We start from the raw sequence: 16,952 nt of genomic DNA, 5'->3' as shown, positions 1-16,952 counted from the left end.
TACAACTACCTCTACCCTACCCTACTTCTTCAAGTATCTCCTTAGCACAAACGAGTTCAAACACTAAAGTCTGTGTAAAGATTTATCTATTCTACAAAGTGTTTTGTGCTACCAAGAGACTGTACAGTAAAGCTGTTGTATTTTCATATCACTGGGACTCAGTCATCCTTTCCTCCGCACCAGCACCCATACACACTAACTGTACACCTTGGGTTATTTTTCCCCCTTCTGTGGGTGGCGGTACCGATAGTACGGGTGGGTCAATTGCTACTCAGGACTACCATGACAGGAGCCCAAGGGGCCCACTACAACCCGGCAGGTCACCAACCATTTCTGGGGAATACAGCCACATAACAAAGCAGGTACCAACATCACACCTATGTGCTGGACTAGCACTGGACCATGACCGGTCATAGCAGCCACCACAGCGGCACCAAGACCTATAGTCACAGATGGTTCGTTCTTTGCTGGTGTCAAGTAGGGGCCTCAATTTGATTTTGTCTTCCCACTCTCTGTATGCCGCCAGCCTCATGATGCCAAATAGTACATTGTATCATCTTAATCATATTGATGGGTGACCGCATGATACTTGACCCTACAGAGAAGAAGGCCAAGAAGTCAGACTGTGGGGACTGGCAGTGGAGCGTGTGTGTGGCCACAAGTGGAGACTGTGGAATGGGGACACGGGAAGGAACCAGATCGGGAAAGGAGTGTAAGCAAACCATGAAGACCCAGAAGTGTAAGATCCCCTGTAACTGGAAGAAGCAGTTTGGAGGTGAGAATCTTATACTGTTCCTCTCTATTGTTTATGTGTGTATTTCCCCTGAACAGCGCACCGTGTGGTCAGATAGGGCATTACAACTAAAACAGATCTATCTTTTCAATGTGATTCATCCTTATTACTCGATGCATTATTATAGTATAAACAACCCATGTAGTTCTTCTATTATGTGAGTGCCGTATGTGACCCTGTATATAAAGCAGCCTCCAGGTGGCCTCGTGTTATTCTAACGCCATCTGGTGGTTACACTTCTTCTGTCATTCTTGATGATTGTGGTGAATGACGTCTCACTTGTTCATCTCACCCACCAGCGGAGTGCAAGTACCAGTTTCAAGACTGGGGAGAATGTAATCCAGTATCAGGTGTGAAGACAAGGAACGGCAGCCTGAAGAGGGCGCTGCACAACGCTGAGTGCCAGAAGACCGTGACGCTCTCCAAGCCATGCGGAAAGATCACCAAACCCAAACCTCAAGGTGAGAGTCGGGGACTTCATATAAGGGTTGGAAAGCTTCTTGTTTAATAGATGTTAATAGAGAGATAGATAGAAGATAGATGATTGATAGCTAGAATATAGATAGATAATAGATCTATTATCTATCTATCTCCTATCTATCTATCTATCTATCTATCTATCTATCTATCTCCTATCTATCTATCTATCTATCTATCTCCTATCTATCTATCTATCTATCTATCTATCTATCTATCTATCTATCTATCGCCTATCTATCTATCTATCTATCTATCTCCTATCTATCTATCTATCTATCAATTTGTCTGTCTATCTGTCTGTCTGTCTATTATCTATCTATCTATCTATCTATCTATCTATCTATCTATCTATCTATCTATCTATCTATCTATCTATCTCCTATCTATCTATCCTATCTATCTATCTATCTCCTATCTATCTCCTATCTATCTCCTATCTATCTATCTATCATCTGTCTGTCTGTCTGTCTGTCTGTCTGTCTGTCTATCTATCTATCTATCTATCTATCTATCTATCTATCTATCTCCTACCTATCTATCTATCTATCTATCTATCTATCTATCTATCTATCTATCTATCTATCCATCCCATATTGGATGTCACCCAGCTGTCTCCCCCATTTCCCAGCATGCACTGTGTGGTGGTCTCGGTGGTCTCCAGCACACTCGGCAGCACAGCAGACAGGGCTGACTCTGGCGCGGTGACCCCTGTCGTCCCTCCACATCAGCTCCTGCGGCACTCGGCAGACAAACTCATTTTCTCTGCCATCGATCTGCCTTCAGTGTGTAATGAACTCCTGGGAGCATCTCCTGTCTGTGCCCCCGAGGCCTGGCCGGGCTTATCAATGACATCGGGGTCGGGGGGAGGAAGCATTAACCCATGTGATGCTGACAGGCGGCATTAACCACAGCTCAGCAGCCCGGTGCTGGTAATAGTGTCAGACTATGTAGTGACACATCCTGGGGGGTCGGCGGCATATAGAGTATGTACATACGGCAGAGATGAGAAGGAAGCCTTGATTTACCTCTCAGGGACAGTGAGGATCCTCTGGAGGCAGACAGATTGCAGGTGCACAATCTTTCCTTTCTCTCTCCTGCACATAGCACTAGATACCTGCAATACCACACATGCCCTGAGGACAGTGGTGGCGCTGTTTTTGAATGTAAGTATCTGTTTTTCTGTGATGTGGAGTTGTTATAGGACGATAGAAGGATGTGGTCGGCGGCTCCAGCCTCTTGTCTTCCCGAGCTTTCGCTGCTCGCTGGATTTGTCCTGGATCGGAGTCAGGAGAACGTTCGCCCGGCAGCGCTTTGTCACATTGACCCAGAATGCAGATATCTGGTCACATGGTCCCATCTCGCCCCGTCTGGGAGCGCTGTCACATTGTATCTGGATTTGTTGTTGAAGATTTTCTTATTTTCCAATAAGAAAATACAGAAAATGCCCAAAATATTGTCCGCAGCATGTCGCTGGCATTTAAAGGGGCACTCCACTCCTGTAAGAAGAATAATGGCGGGGGTTAATACTGGGGTGCCGCGCGCTCTGCTGGGGTGCCAGCCTGTTTTTTTAGTCCTAAAAACATTGTCGAACACGTTTTTGTGTACACTTAAAAATATGCGTTTTTTATTTTTTTTATTTTTTATAATAGAAGTCAATGGGAAAACGGGTCAAAAAAGATGCGCACAAATACGTCCGTTCTTTTTTTTCTTTGCCTAAAACAGATGAACGAAAAAACGGACAGCAAAAACGCAGTGTGAACCCGGCCTTATTGGGTCGTTGTTACTGGCACTGTTATAGGGAATTGGTACTGGTATTTCAATGGGTTGTCACTGTCGCTTTAATTGGGACCTTCTCACTGGCACTGCTATGGGTTGCTGTCATTGGCGCTTTATAGGGGCATTGTTACTGGCACCATTATGGGGGCATTAATGCAGGCACTGTTATGGATCATTGTTACTGGTAGTGCTATGGTGAAGGCTGACAGGTACACAATCTTTCCTATCTCTCTCCTGCACATAGCACTAGCTAAGCTCCACCCCGTTTCTGTCTTCCGTCCTGATCTAGCTGTTACTAGAGACAGAACCACCTTAACAATAGGCAGTGGACACTGGTAATTATACTGTAGGCACTGATAGGGTGGCACAGGTACAGGCACAGTCATGGGGCACTGGTAATTATACTGTAGGCACTGATAGGGTGGCACAGGTACAGGCACAGTCATGGGGCACTGGTAATTATACTGTTGGCATTGTTTCTGGCACAGTTGGCACTGTCATGGGGCACTGGTAATTATTCTGTAGGCACTGATAGGGTGGCACAGGTACTAGCACAGTCATGGGGCACTGGTAATTATACTGTTGGCATTGTTACTGGCACCGTTGGCACTGTCATGGGGCACTGGTAATTATTCAGTAGGCACTGATAGGGTGGCACAGGTACTGGCACTGTCATGGGGGCACTGGTAATTATACTGTTGGCATTGTCATGGGGCACTGGTAATTATACTGTTGGCACTGATAGGGTGGCACTGGTACTGGCACTTCTAGGAGGGACCCTTGTGGGTGAGCACTTACAACCCTGTCCTATCCTGGGGTGGAGGAGTTGAGATGCTGCACCCAGACATGATGCCAACCCAGGAGCTTAGTATTGTGTGGGCTACCGGCCAAAGCCATGTATGTGCCTGGCACAGTGACTGGTGTGAAGTGGGTGGTGACCTCTGTACCCACCATACATTGGCCTCCATAATAAAGCATTGCTGATGGGCCACAGGAATGGTGTCTTATATATGGCCGTGTCCTCGGATGTCTCACAAGACGTCTTAGGAGAAGAAGAGACGGGAGCGCTCCTGCCTCCTCGCCCGGACTGACTAATATGACTATAACTAGGTCTGCTCCTCTCTCTGCCTCTCAGGTTCGCTCAATGGCCGTCTTCATCTCCAGCTGTTATGTTTGTCGGACGTCGATTGTCCCCGATGAGGTTTTTTTTCCCTGTGTGTTTATCGCACTTAGCGGTGTGAATAGAAATGGGCCTGGCACCGAGCAATGGGAAAGCCCTGTGCCCTGACTGCATAACTACCGAGTGCCAACTACCGAGTGCGTATGCCAGGAATACAGAGGCATCGAGGAAGGGGCAGAGACCTAGGTGGGCCCCTCGCTGGGCTCCTTCTAGCAAACCCAGTAGATGGGGCAACCAATCCTTTAGGCCGGGATCACACTACGGTTTTGCAGAACTTTTTTTCATCCTTTTTATACAAAAAACATAAAAAAGCAGATGAAAATACGGATGCATTCACATTTGTATCCGTATTTCCATTGACTTTCATTACAAAAAAACCCGGATCAAAACACATCCGTTTTTTTTTAACGTACATAAAAATGCGGTCGACCGAAAACACAGTGTGAACCCGGCCTAAAGTGATAACACGGCCATATGAATAAATAATACTGCTATATAATTCTGTCTATATTTGTGCCGGGTGCAGATCTCAGGTTGCAGGTGGTGCCCCCTGCGATGGGTAATGTGCATTATATGACTGCACAAGTTGCCCTTTTAACCCTTTTTGGATACCCTTACTTAAAGGGGTAGTTCACCCCAATTTTTATTTTTTTATTTTTTTCAAATAAACTGGTTTCAGAAAGTAAAATAGATTTGTAATTTACTTCTATTAAAACAATCTCCAGTCTTCCAGTACTTATCATCTGCTGTATGCCCTGCAGGAAGTGGTGTATTCTTTCCAGTCTGACACAGTGCTCTCTGCTGCCCCCTCTGTCCATGTCAGGAACTGTCCAGTGCGGTAGCAAACCCCCATAGAAAACCTCTTCCTGACAGAGGTGGCAGCAGAGAGCACTGTGTCAGACTGGAAAGAATACACTACGTCCTGCAGGGCATACAGCAGCTGATAAGCGAAGGACCCCAGTGCTGGAGCCCGTCTGTTTGGAAAGTCTGTGTCCGGACCTCTCCTTTAATAGTATGGCACATACATTAAGTACATGGCACTTTACCAGCCCCGCCCACGAGGAGCCACTTTAACAGCCCCACCCATGAGGAGCCACTTTAACAGCCCCGCCCACAAGGAGCCACATTAACAATACTTAGAGAGCAATTGTTTATGGCAGCAGGTAGCATGGTATGTCGAGCGTGCTTTCAGAACCTTCTCTAATCTAAAAGAAAAAGCCTGTAAAATTAATAAGAGTAACAATAAACCTCCCATTCCTGCTGCTGTTGACTGATCTACTACCTGCCTTCTATGTTTCTAATGAGTTTGTGAACACAGTTGTATGGTAGAGAATAGGTTGTTGGTCTTTATTGGCGTTTTCACTGTAGTCTGCATATAACAAGAGGTTTACTTCCCCACTGCTGCTGTTGACTGATCTTGTCATTTCTCTGTATCTATTGTCATTTGGATTGTGACTACCTCGTGAAAGGTCTGGTGACGTTAATATGTTAATAAGCCAGAGCTACAGACCCCCCTCCCCCTCCCCAGCAGAGATCTGGAATACATCTTTAAAGTATGTACTCGATCAGTTTAGATACAGCTAGCTGAGTAGAATTGGCGGCCTGTGCCTTTAAGAAATTTTCGGAAAATTGAGTCTCGAGAAGAGAGAAGAAGAGGAGCTTATCTGGGGCTTAGAGTCGTATTAGTAAATCACAATGTTTAATGCAGGAGCCTGGGATAATTGCTCCGTTCTCACAGCCGCTCGCTGTCACCCGCCTGTCACTGTGTCAGGCGGAGAAATCTGCCGGAACGCTGTCCTGTCTCCCCTGGTGAGAACGGAAGAGACGGTGTGAGCCGGAGCATCAGAGCGCGGAGGGCGAGGTGACCCCATAGACTGGAGCGCCATGCCTTGTTATGGCTGGATATGTGTAGAGTAAAAAAAAACACTGGACTCCTGACAGAGACACAATGTACCCTGTTATAAACCAATAGGATCCGTCAACAGTTAGGACATGTTTAAAAATAGATCTTTCATACTGGTTAGTTATAGGTCCATAAACCTGACATAAACCTAATGGACCTTGTTATAAACCAATAGGATCCATCAACAGCAGGGATATATTTATAAATAGATCAGTCGTACTGGTTAGTGATAGGTCCATTATAAAGGATCTGTCCGCTCTCCTGACATACACTTAATAGACCCCGTTATAGACCAATAGGATCCGTCAACAGCAGGGATATATTTATAAATAGATCGCTAGTTACTAATACTAGATAGTTATAGGTCCCATATAAAGGATCTGCCTGCTCTCCTAACATAAACCCAATGCACCTATTAACCTATAGGATCCATCAACAGCAGCAATATATTTAAAAATAGAGAGTCAGTTATAGGTCAAAGGATCTGTCCGCTCTCCTCACAAAAACCTGATGGGCCACATCATAAACCAATGGGATCCGTCAACATCAACTTGTAAAATCAGCTAAAAAAATAATGGAATGATATTATATTATACGGCTGAACCATATACAGGTACATTATATGCAAACCCCGCCCATGCATACAGGCCACACCCACTACTACTAATTAAATGCCACTGTGTGCTCCACATATAAAGTACCAGCAGTGCTCCACATATACGAGGATGCAGGACGCAACAGGAGTGTTGACTGCCCGGTCGGGGCTAGCTTAGCGATGTTGTGGCAGCTAGGTGGGTGTAGGGTCACTTGGACACTATTTACGGTAGCCTGGAGGAGCGTCTTGAGGGCCCTGTCTAATGTAGCTGTGTACTCTGCCGGGACAGCGTAGCTGAGAGTAGTAGAGGGGAAGAGAAGATACTCATACTTATGTTTACTGACCACCGAATGACTTACAGTCTCGGGGTACCCGTCCTGGCAGGGTAGTACGAGGTCCCAGGTCCCTGCCTTCGGTCCAACAGACTGCCTGAACCTTTGCGTTACGCAGTGGAATACATAGGCTAAGTGCAACTTTGTTCCACTGGGTTCAATGCCTTACTGGATACAGGTCACTGCCCTGTACTGTGTAGAGAGTATCCCTGGCGTGGACAAGGTGATCCTCAGAGGACGTCCTTTCCTTCTGAGGCAACTAGCAATGCATGCTGGTGGTTACTTGCATAAAGAAAATAAGCTAAGTCTCTTGGTCCCTGACAAAGGTCCTGGCCTAAGCCAGGCCCTGGCTTCACTGCAGCAGGAACTGTCTTTCTAGGTCGCTCTCTCTTCACTGACTGACTAGAGAACTCCCCCCACCAGGAATTAATCTCCTTTTCTAGGGGCGAACTAAACCTCCCAGTGATTGGTGGAGGTTGTGTGGTGCAAGAGAGAAAGAAGAGGATAGGTCAGATAAAGGGGGGAAAACGAACACATGACATACAACAGTTAACCCATTGTTTCCTTCAGCTGTACATGGAATAAAGCATAGAGAAACACAGTAGTGACACCTAGTGGGGAAAACTCAGAACACTCTTAGACTATATCCCACTCTGTGAACCTGACACCAGTTACTTTGCCCAGGTGCAATAGTAACTTAGTGGCACACCTGTGCTGGGACACTACATATACAGTACCAGCAGTGCCCATGGATATACAGCACTAGCAGTACTAACATATGTATAGTACCAGCAGTGCCCACATATGTATAGTACCAGCAGTGCCCATGGATATACAGCCTTAGCAGTACCAACATATGTGTAGTACCAGCAGTGCCCACATATGTATAGTACCTGCAGTGCCCACATATATACAGTACCAGCAGTGCCCACATATGTATAGTACCTGCAGTGCCCACATATATACAGTACCAGCAGTGCCCACATATGTATAGTACCTGCAGTGCCCACATATATACAGTACCAGCAGTGCCCACATATGTATAGTACCTGCAGTGCCCCACATATATACAGTACCAGCAGTGCCCACATATGTATAGTACCTGCAGTGCCCCACATATATACAATACCAGCAGTGCCCACATATGTATAGTACCTGCAGTGCCCCACATATATACAGGACCAGCAGTGCCCACATATGTATAGTACCTGTAGTGCCCACATATATACAGTACCAGCAGTGCCCACATATGTATAGTACCTGCAGTGCCCACATATATACAGTACCAGCAGTGCCCACATATATAGAGGACCAGCAGTGCCCACATATATACAGGACCAGCAGTTCCCCACATATATACAGTACTAGCAGTGCCCACATATATACAGTACTAGCAGTGCCCCACATATATACAGTACCAGCAGTACCCACATATGTATAGTACCTGCAGTGCCCCACATATATACAGGACCAGCAGTGCCCACATATGTATAGTACCTGCAGTGCCCACATATATACAGTACCAGCAGTGCCCACATATGTGTAGTACCTGCAGTGCCCACATATATACAGGACCAGCAGTGCCCACATATGTATAGTACCTGCAGTGCCCACATATATACAGTACCAGCAGTGCCCACATATATAGAGGACCAGCAGTGCCCACATATATACAGGACCAGCAGTTCCCCACATATATACAGTACTAGCAGTGCCCACATATATACAGGACCAGCAGTGCCCCACATATGTATAGTACCAGCAGTGCCCCAAATATATACAGTACCAGCAGTGCCCACAAATGTATAGTACCTGCAGTGCCCACATATATACAGGACCAGCAGTGCCCACAAATGTATAGTACCTGCATTGCCCACATATATACAGTATCAGCAGTGCCCATGGATATACAGTGCCAGCATTGCCCACATATATACAGTACCAGCAGTGCCCCACATATGTATAGTACCAGCAGTGCCACAAACTATCCCCGCAGAGTGCCCTCCATTTAACAGTGCCAGCATAGCATTCAGTGCTGAAGTTCTGTCTGCCTTCAGCTGCCACTAGGGGGAGCTTATCCCATACACCTGTATACACACATGCCGGAGCCTTATTTCCTTATAGGTCCCGTGATAACTGACCGATATGGTGTCTTACAGCCCTGTGTGTGCCTCCATGTGTGCTAACAATGGTGCGCTGTGTGTACAGTCACCTCCGGACCCTCCTCTATCACATCCTTCTAGCCGCTGGCGTCCGGCCAATCCCAGAGAAAAGTCCTTTTGTCCTATAGAGATGCGGCGCCCCCCCTATCTTATCCCGGAGCCCACCTGTTCTGCCGCGACCATTGACCCACAACCATTGCAGTTTCTTGTTTCTGTAAAGAATGTAGGGACCCCCGCGGGAGCCCCCTTTGATGTACAGAGGGAATGAGGTGCATTATTCGGACCCTGGTACAACAAGGGGGGGGGGGGGGGTAGGTTTTGTGTAGCTGCCCTGTAATAACTCCAGGAATAAGACAATGGCCTATTGTAGAGGGAAGAAGATGGAGAAGTCGCTGAATCGAGGTTGGCAGCCGCCCGGCTGTAATGTCAAAAATCTCAGCGGCTGATAATGACAAGAGATTATTTTAGGCGCAGATCGGCTACACGGCCATCGCAACGTCTCCTGAAATCTAAGTGGTTTTCTAATTGACAATCAAATCGGAGGAGGAGGAGGAGGAGGAAGGGGTGTGATAAAGTTCTACAGATTTGTAATTGTAATTTACTTCTGTTAAAAAAAAAAAATCGACAGTCTTCCAGTACTTATCAGCTGCTGTATGTCCTGCAGGAAGTGGTGGATTCTCTCCAGTCTGACACAGTGCTCTCTGTTGCCCCCTTTGTCCATGTCAGGAACTGTCCAGAGCAGTAGCAAATCCCCATAGAATCCCTCTTCTGCTCTTGACAGTTCCTGACATGGACAGAGGAGGCAGCAGAGAGCACTGTGTCAAATACACCAGCTAGACAATGCTCAGCTACACTGTAGTAACTCACAGAGCGTTGTCTAGACCGGATTCTGTTATAGTCTCATTCACTGCCATAAAGAAACAGATATTGAAAGCGATAATGGGAACTAGAATAGAGATTTGTGGCAGCAAATAACCTGGAGTCCGCTCGGAGTAGCTATTGGCTATTAGTCTGCGACCCAAAATGAGAGAGTGACGTCCCTCAAAATGAGCCCCCCCCCCCCTCCCCGGAGCGCATCATTTCCCTGACAACCCGGAGCCGGGACACAACCGCTTCACTTCCAATCCTGATTCATCCATTCTTCTTATGCTGCCAAACACAGAGGAGAATGGACATTGTACTGCAGATTAGGATATAGCATCCTCAGCAAGGAGGCGGGAACAAGAGACTTAAAGGAGAAGTTCGGCCAAAAGTATTTTTTAATATGTTATTACATAAGTAAAGTTAGACAAATTCCTAATATACATTTATTATGGGAAATGCACATATACTGCTTTTTTCCTCAATTTAGTAGATCCGGCAGACTTCAATTTCTCTAAAAAACCGTGACGTCACAAATCGGGGCAGAGCTGGGTGTAAGTCCTATGAAACGTCCAGACGGGTGCTGCGGAGCCTCTTCCTACCACCCGGTGAGTGCGCAAGCTGCTATAGATGACTGCAATGCAACCGAAATGACAATGTAATTTCTCCATGTACTGCGCCCCCTGCTGGACGCTTCATAGGAATTACACCCAGCTCTGCCCTGATTCGTGACAGCGTTTTTTCTTTTTTAAGAGGAATTGAAGTCTGCATGATCTACTTAATTGAGGAAAAAACAGTATATGTGCATTTCCCATAATAAGAGTATATTAGGAATTTGTCTAACTTTCCTTATGTAATAACATATTAAAAAATACATTTAGTCCGGGGGATTCCAGCAAATAAAGATTGGTGTTGTTATGTTTTTTACAAGTTATATAACTATGTAATATTATTTTTTTTTTTTTAAACATTGAGTAGCTGTGTGGGGAACTGCAGGGTTGCTCAAGCCCTAGTCCCAGCACATACTGAACCTTAGAAACAACTGTCAATCATTGCCTGCCCTGCTACACTGTGCCGCTGCTGCAGTGCTACTGACACTGATGTTTATTCTAACGCTAACATATATTATATAGACATCAGGGGAGACTCAGTATGTATCTGTGCTGGGACTAGGGTTTGAGCAGCCCTGCAGTTCCCAATACGACAGAGAAGCATCTGCGCTCAGTGGAGAATGAAGAAACAAGTTAGGAGGACATTGCGGAATGTGGACAGGTAAGAATCATTCTACTTTTTTTCTATACATACAAATATATATGTATATACAGCCCTCGAGCTGTGTAACAGGCCGATGATCTGGCAGATTGGTGCTCAGTTACATTTCCCGTTCTCCCCCCCACTCTCACATTTCTCTACAGCCCCTTCTCTTTCTTCCCTCTCTCTCCCATCATCCATTGGTTGTTGATGGCTCCTCATGGCCCTCCCCCGCTGAGCTCCATTTACTGCAGCTCAATTTACTAGGATTAGGGGGTCTTTCTTGATGTTGCTATGAGGTCCCTTTAAGAATTCCCTTTTCTTTCAAATCACCTGGTTTCAGAAAGTTATATAGATTTGTAATTTACTTCTATGTTAAAATATTCAGTCTTCCAGTACTTATCAGCTGCTGCATGTCCTGCAGGACGTGAGGTATTCTCTCCAGTCTGACACAGCGATCTCTGCTGCCACCCCTGTCCATGTCAGGAAATCCCCATAGAAAACCTCTCCTGCTCTGGACAGTTCCTGACACAGACAGAGGTGGCAGCAGAGAGCACTGTGTCAGACTGGAGAGAATACACCACTTCCTGCAGGTAATACAGCAACTGATAAGTACTGGAAGACTAGAGATTTTTTAATAGAAGTAAATTACAATTACATTAGTAATATTATTAAGATAGTAAGATAAAATATAAAACCAGTGCTCCCCTCCTCCTGAGCCCTGACCCGCTCCCTCCGGAGGCCACCCGCTGCTTTCTTCCTCCTGTAGCATGGCAATGATGAGTGACACGAAGGCCTTGGACTCTCCTTGCGCTCTGACTCGCCGCTCTCTCTGGGCTCTCGTACACTTCTCGCCGTCACAGTCGATGAATCGCTGAACACAGTCAGAATTAATGGCGTCCCCCTTCATGGCCCATCTGTCATCTAACACTATGGGGGCCGCACAGCCAGGCAGGAAATACATATTTATTATGTCCTCCTCACACTGGAGGCTGCCGGGCTGTATGATGATGCTTCCGGGCTGTATAATGATGCTGGCGGGCTGTGTAACGATGCTGCCGGGATGTGTAACGATGCTGCCGGGCTGTATAATGGTGCTGCCGGGCTGTATAATGATGCTGCCAAGCTGTATAATGATGATGCCGGGCTGTATAATGATGATGTCGGGCTGTATAATGATGCTGCCGGCCTGTATAATGATGATGTCGGGCTGTATAATGATGCTGCCGGCCTGTATAATGATGATGTCGGGCTGTATAATGATGCTGCCGGCCTGTATAATGATGCTGCCAAGCTGTATAATGATGATGCCGGGCTGTATAATGATGATGCCGGGCTGTATAATGATGATGTCGGGCTGTATAATGATGCTGCCGGCCTGTATAATGATGATGTCGGGCTGTATAATGATGCTGCCGGCCTGTATAATGATGATGTCGGGCTGTATAATGATGCTGCCGGCCTGTATAATGATGCTGCCAAGCTGTATAATGATGATGTCGGGCTGAATAATGATGCTGCCGGCCTGTATAATGATGCTGCCAAGCTGTATAATGATGCCGGGCTGTATAATGATGATGTCGGGCTGAATAATGATGCTGCCGGGCTGTATAATGATGTTGCCGGTCTGTATAATGATGCTGCCAAGCTGTATAATGATGATGTCAAGCTGTATAATGATGATGTCGGGCTGAATAATGATGCTGCCGGCCTGTATAATGATGCCGGGCTGTATAATGATGCCGGGCTGTATAATGATGCTGCCGGGCTGTATAATGATGTTGCCGGGCTGTATAATGATGATGTCGGGCTGAATAATGATACGGCCAGGCTGTATAATGATGCTGCCGGCCTGTATAATGATGCTGCCAAGCTGTATAATGATGCCGGGCTGTATAATGATAATGTCGGCTGAATAATGATACTGCCGGGCTGTATAATGATGCTGCCGGCCTGTATAATGATGCTGCCAAGCTGTATAATGATGCCGGGCTGTATAATGATGATGTCGGCTGAATAATGATGCTGCCGGGCTGTATAATGATGTTGCCGGTCTGTATAATGATGCTGCCAAGCTGTATAATGATGATGCCGGGCTGTATAATGATGCTGCCAAGCTGTATAATGATGCTGCCAAGCTGTATAATGATGATGCTGGGCTGTATAATGATGATGTCGGGCTGAATAATGATGCTGCCGGCCTGTATAATGATACTGCCGGGCTGTATAATGATGCTGCCGGCCTGTATAATGATACTGCTGGGCTGTATAATGATGCGGCCGGGCTGTATAATGATGCTGCCTATGGTCTATGAATAAAATGCCGGAACTGCAGTACAGACTGACACATAGACAGAGACATGGTAAATAACATGGGACTACCGTACGATATATCGCCATACCGGGCACCATACAGTCGGAGTGCCTACAGCTGTATATCAGGGGGGCTACAGCTTTATATCAGGGGGGCTACAGCTGTATATCAGGGGGGCTACAGCTTTATATCAGGGGGACTTCCAAAACTCGAGCAGTAAAAAGATACAGGTAGTTCCAACTCTTTCAGGTGTAATCTGATGGCTTTTCCGTCCCACTAGGTGTTCAGCATCTCCCCCTAACTTCTTGCTTCGGGTCTTATGTTGGGGGACTGGTGAAATTATGTTTACCCCTAGACCACAGGGATGCTAATGTTATCCTCTTACTTCTTAGACCACCAGGGATGCTAATATTACCCTCTTACTTTCCTAAACTACAAGAGATGCTAATATCCTTTTAGTCCCCTAGACCACCAGGGATCTTAACCATTTATAGACCTACACTAATGGGTATACAGAGGTCAACTTCTTACTTAACAAGACCAACAAGAATTATGAAAATTGTTTTCTAGATTATAGGAGGAAGAGCGTTCCATAGACTTGTATTGGTAGTTTTGTCTGATAAGATATATTATATGATTATAAGATATATATAGTTTTTTGTCTGATAAGATATATTACAAAGTTTCTTACATTCACTTGTACTATTGATTTATGCAAAGTTTGTTGAAACACCACTTCCCACTTATCCTTTGTCTGGTTTATGACACATTTAAGTTTTTTTTTTTAATGTCTCATAGAGTCTAAAAAGAAGAAAAAGGAAGGGAAGAAGCAGGACAAGATGGTGGACTGAGCGACAACGACAAACATGGAAGCCCATCAAGAAGACATATGGGGGGGCATCGGTGCCAGACCCGAGATGGCATAACAAATTATCTACCTTTCTACCTTTAGTAGCCGAAGGGAAGGGGGGCACGTACTCTGTAGCGTTGTATTTGGTGGAAGGGGGGGCAAGATTTCTTTTAAACCGTAACACTGTGTTAGGTGACTTTGAAGAACAAAGTATTTACCCTTAATTAGACGTGTATATAGCAGTAGGAAGGGGCCGTAGCATTTTGTAGTACTATCTTTTGGGCTTAGGGGGGTGTAAGTGAGGCTTGGGGTGTTTATATCTTGTCTATATTGTTATCTTCATATGTACTGTAGACCAGGTGGGCCATCTGTCTTCTTCCAATAGATGTCAGGGTAAAAGTCATGTGACCACCATGCAAGAATTGTGGGAGACGGTTACAACTCCAATGGTGCCTGTTATATTAGGTCAAACACAATGCATTCCTACATGTGCACCTATATTGGGGTTTAGGATACTGGTTCATAGGCCATTAACATTGATTTTTTTTCTTTAAAAAATTTACAAAAATTTAAAATATAATTGCTTTTTTTTTATTACTGTGAACCCATATGAGAGGGGAGCGAGTGAACCACTCTCAAGTTAGATACTAATATTATGTTTACCTCCGGCCACCACTAGGGGGAGCTCACCACAAACATGAATACAGATCCCAATGAGTTTAATGGGAGTTACTACATATAAATTCCTATCCATTCAGCTCCCCCTAGTGTTAGCAGCCAGTAACTATATCACAGTATGGAGGGGAAACAAGTGTCAGAAAATTAGAGGGGGCCTAGGATTTTTGTACATACCCCATCAATGAATACTTTATTGGCATGTCATATGGGCGGTGGAGATGAGATAGAAGTGACGACGGGCGATGAAGCATTGTGAGGGTGACGAAGGGTCCTAATGGTCAATGTATAATCCAATGGTTTAACGCAATGACTGTATTTAATCGACTAATCAATACGTCTGTGTGTTTTATTATAAGGGGGATATTTGCAAGGAAATAAACCGTTTAAAACTACACACGAGGCTTCAGTTCTGTTCATGTTGTGTATAAAGTATAAACCCTATTGGATCAAATCCTACACATACTGGCGAGAGGTCAGAGACTGTTAGGTGGTGTGCAATGTGCTGGTCAAATATTATCTACTGATGCCCCGCCCACTTACTTGGATCACGCCCCCAAGGAGTACAAAACAGAACTCCTTGATAAATATAGACCTCTGCTCTGACACAGTAAATAAATACTTATCCCAAATCATCGTACCCAGCAGACAGGGACCTAAGATTAGACCCTCTAAAAAATACAGACCCAGAGCAGACACCCCCTACACGAATACCGACCCTGGAGAACACCTCCTACACTAATACAGACCCTAGAGAACACCTCCTACACTAACACAGACCCTAGAGAGAACACCCCCTACACCAATACAGATCATAGAGAGAACACCCCCCACACGAATACAGACCCTAGAGAGAACACCCCTACACTAATACAGACCATAGAGAGAACACCCCCTACACGAATACAGATCATAGAGAGAACACCCCCTACACGAATACAGACCCTAGAGAGAACACCCCCTACACTAATACAGACCATAGAGAGAACACCCCTACACTAATACAGACCCTAGAGAACACCTCCTACCCTAATACAGACCATAGAGAACGCCTCCTACACTAATACAGACCCTAGAGAGAACACCCCCTACACTAATACTGACCCTAGAGAACACCCCCTACACTAATACAGACCCTAGAGAGAACACCCCCTACACTAATACAGACCATAGAGAACGCCTCCTACACTAATACAAACCCTAGAGAGAACACCCCCCTACACTAATACAGACCATAGAGAGAACACCCCCTACACTAATACAGATCATAGAGAGAACACCCCCTACACTAATACAGACCCTAGAGAGAACACCCCCTACACTAATACAGACCATAGAGAGAGCACCCCTACACTAATACAGACCCTAGAGAACGCCCCCTACACTAATACAGACCCTAGAGAGAACACCCCCTACACTAATACAGACCCTGGAGAGAACACCCCCTACACTAATACAGACCCTAGAGAGAACACCCCCTACACTAATACAGACCATAGAGAGAACACCCCCTACACTAATACAGACCCTAGAGAACACCCCCTACACTAATACAGACCCTAGAGAACACCCCCTACACTAATACAGACCCTAGAGAGAACACCCCCTACACTAATACAGACCATAGAGAGAACACCCCCTACACCAATACAGATCATAGAGAGAACACCCCCTACACTAATACAGACCCTAGAGAGAACACCCCCTACACTAATACAGACCCTAGAGAGAACACCCCCTACACTAATACAGACCCTAGAGAGAACACCCCCTACACTAA

The 16,952-nt window shown here is 45.6% G+C and overlaps 1 protein-coding gene across 1 annotated transcript in view; it reads left to right on the top strand.

Moving 5' to 3' along the window:
• Positions 1–15,569, top strand: part of PTN (pleiotrophin) — a 34,535-nt gene extending 18,966 nt beyond the window's left edge. Inside the window, exons 3-5 of the mRNA XM_069952059.1 lie at positions 602–775; positions 1,093–1,254; positions 14,446–15,569. Coding sequence (XP_069808160.1) covers positions 602–775; positions 1,093–1,254; positions 14,446–14,498 — 389 coding nt within the window. The 3' untranslated portion in view covers positions 14,499–15,569. The remainder of the gene's footprint in view (positions 1–601; positions 776–1,092; positions 1,255–14,445) is intronic.
• Positions 15,570–16,952: the final 1,383 nt, after the last annotated feature.

The sequence above is a fragment of the Dendropsophus ebraccatus genome, chromosome 1 (genome assembly GCF_027789765.1).
Source record: "Dendropsophus ebraccatus isolate aDenEbr1 chromosome 1, aDenEbr1.pat, whole genome shotgun sequence".
Taxonomy (NCBI): Eukaryota; Metazoa; Chordata; class Amphibia; order Anura; family Hylidae; genus Dendropsophus; species Dendropsophus ebraccatus.
This window is presented reverse-complemented; position numbering and strand designations above follow the sequence as displayed.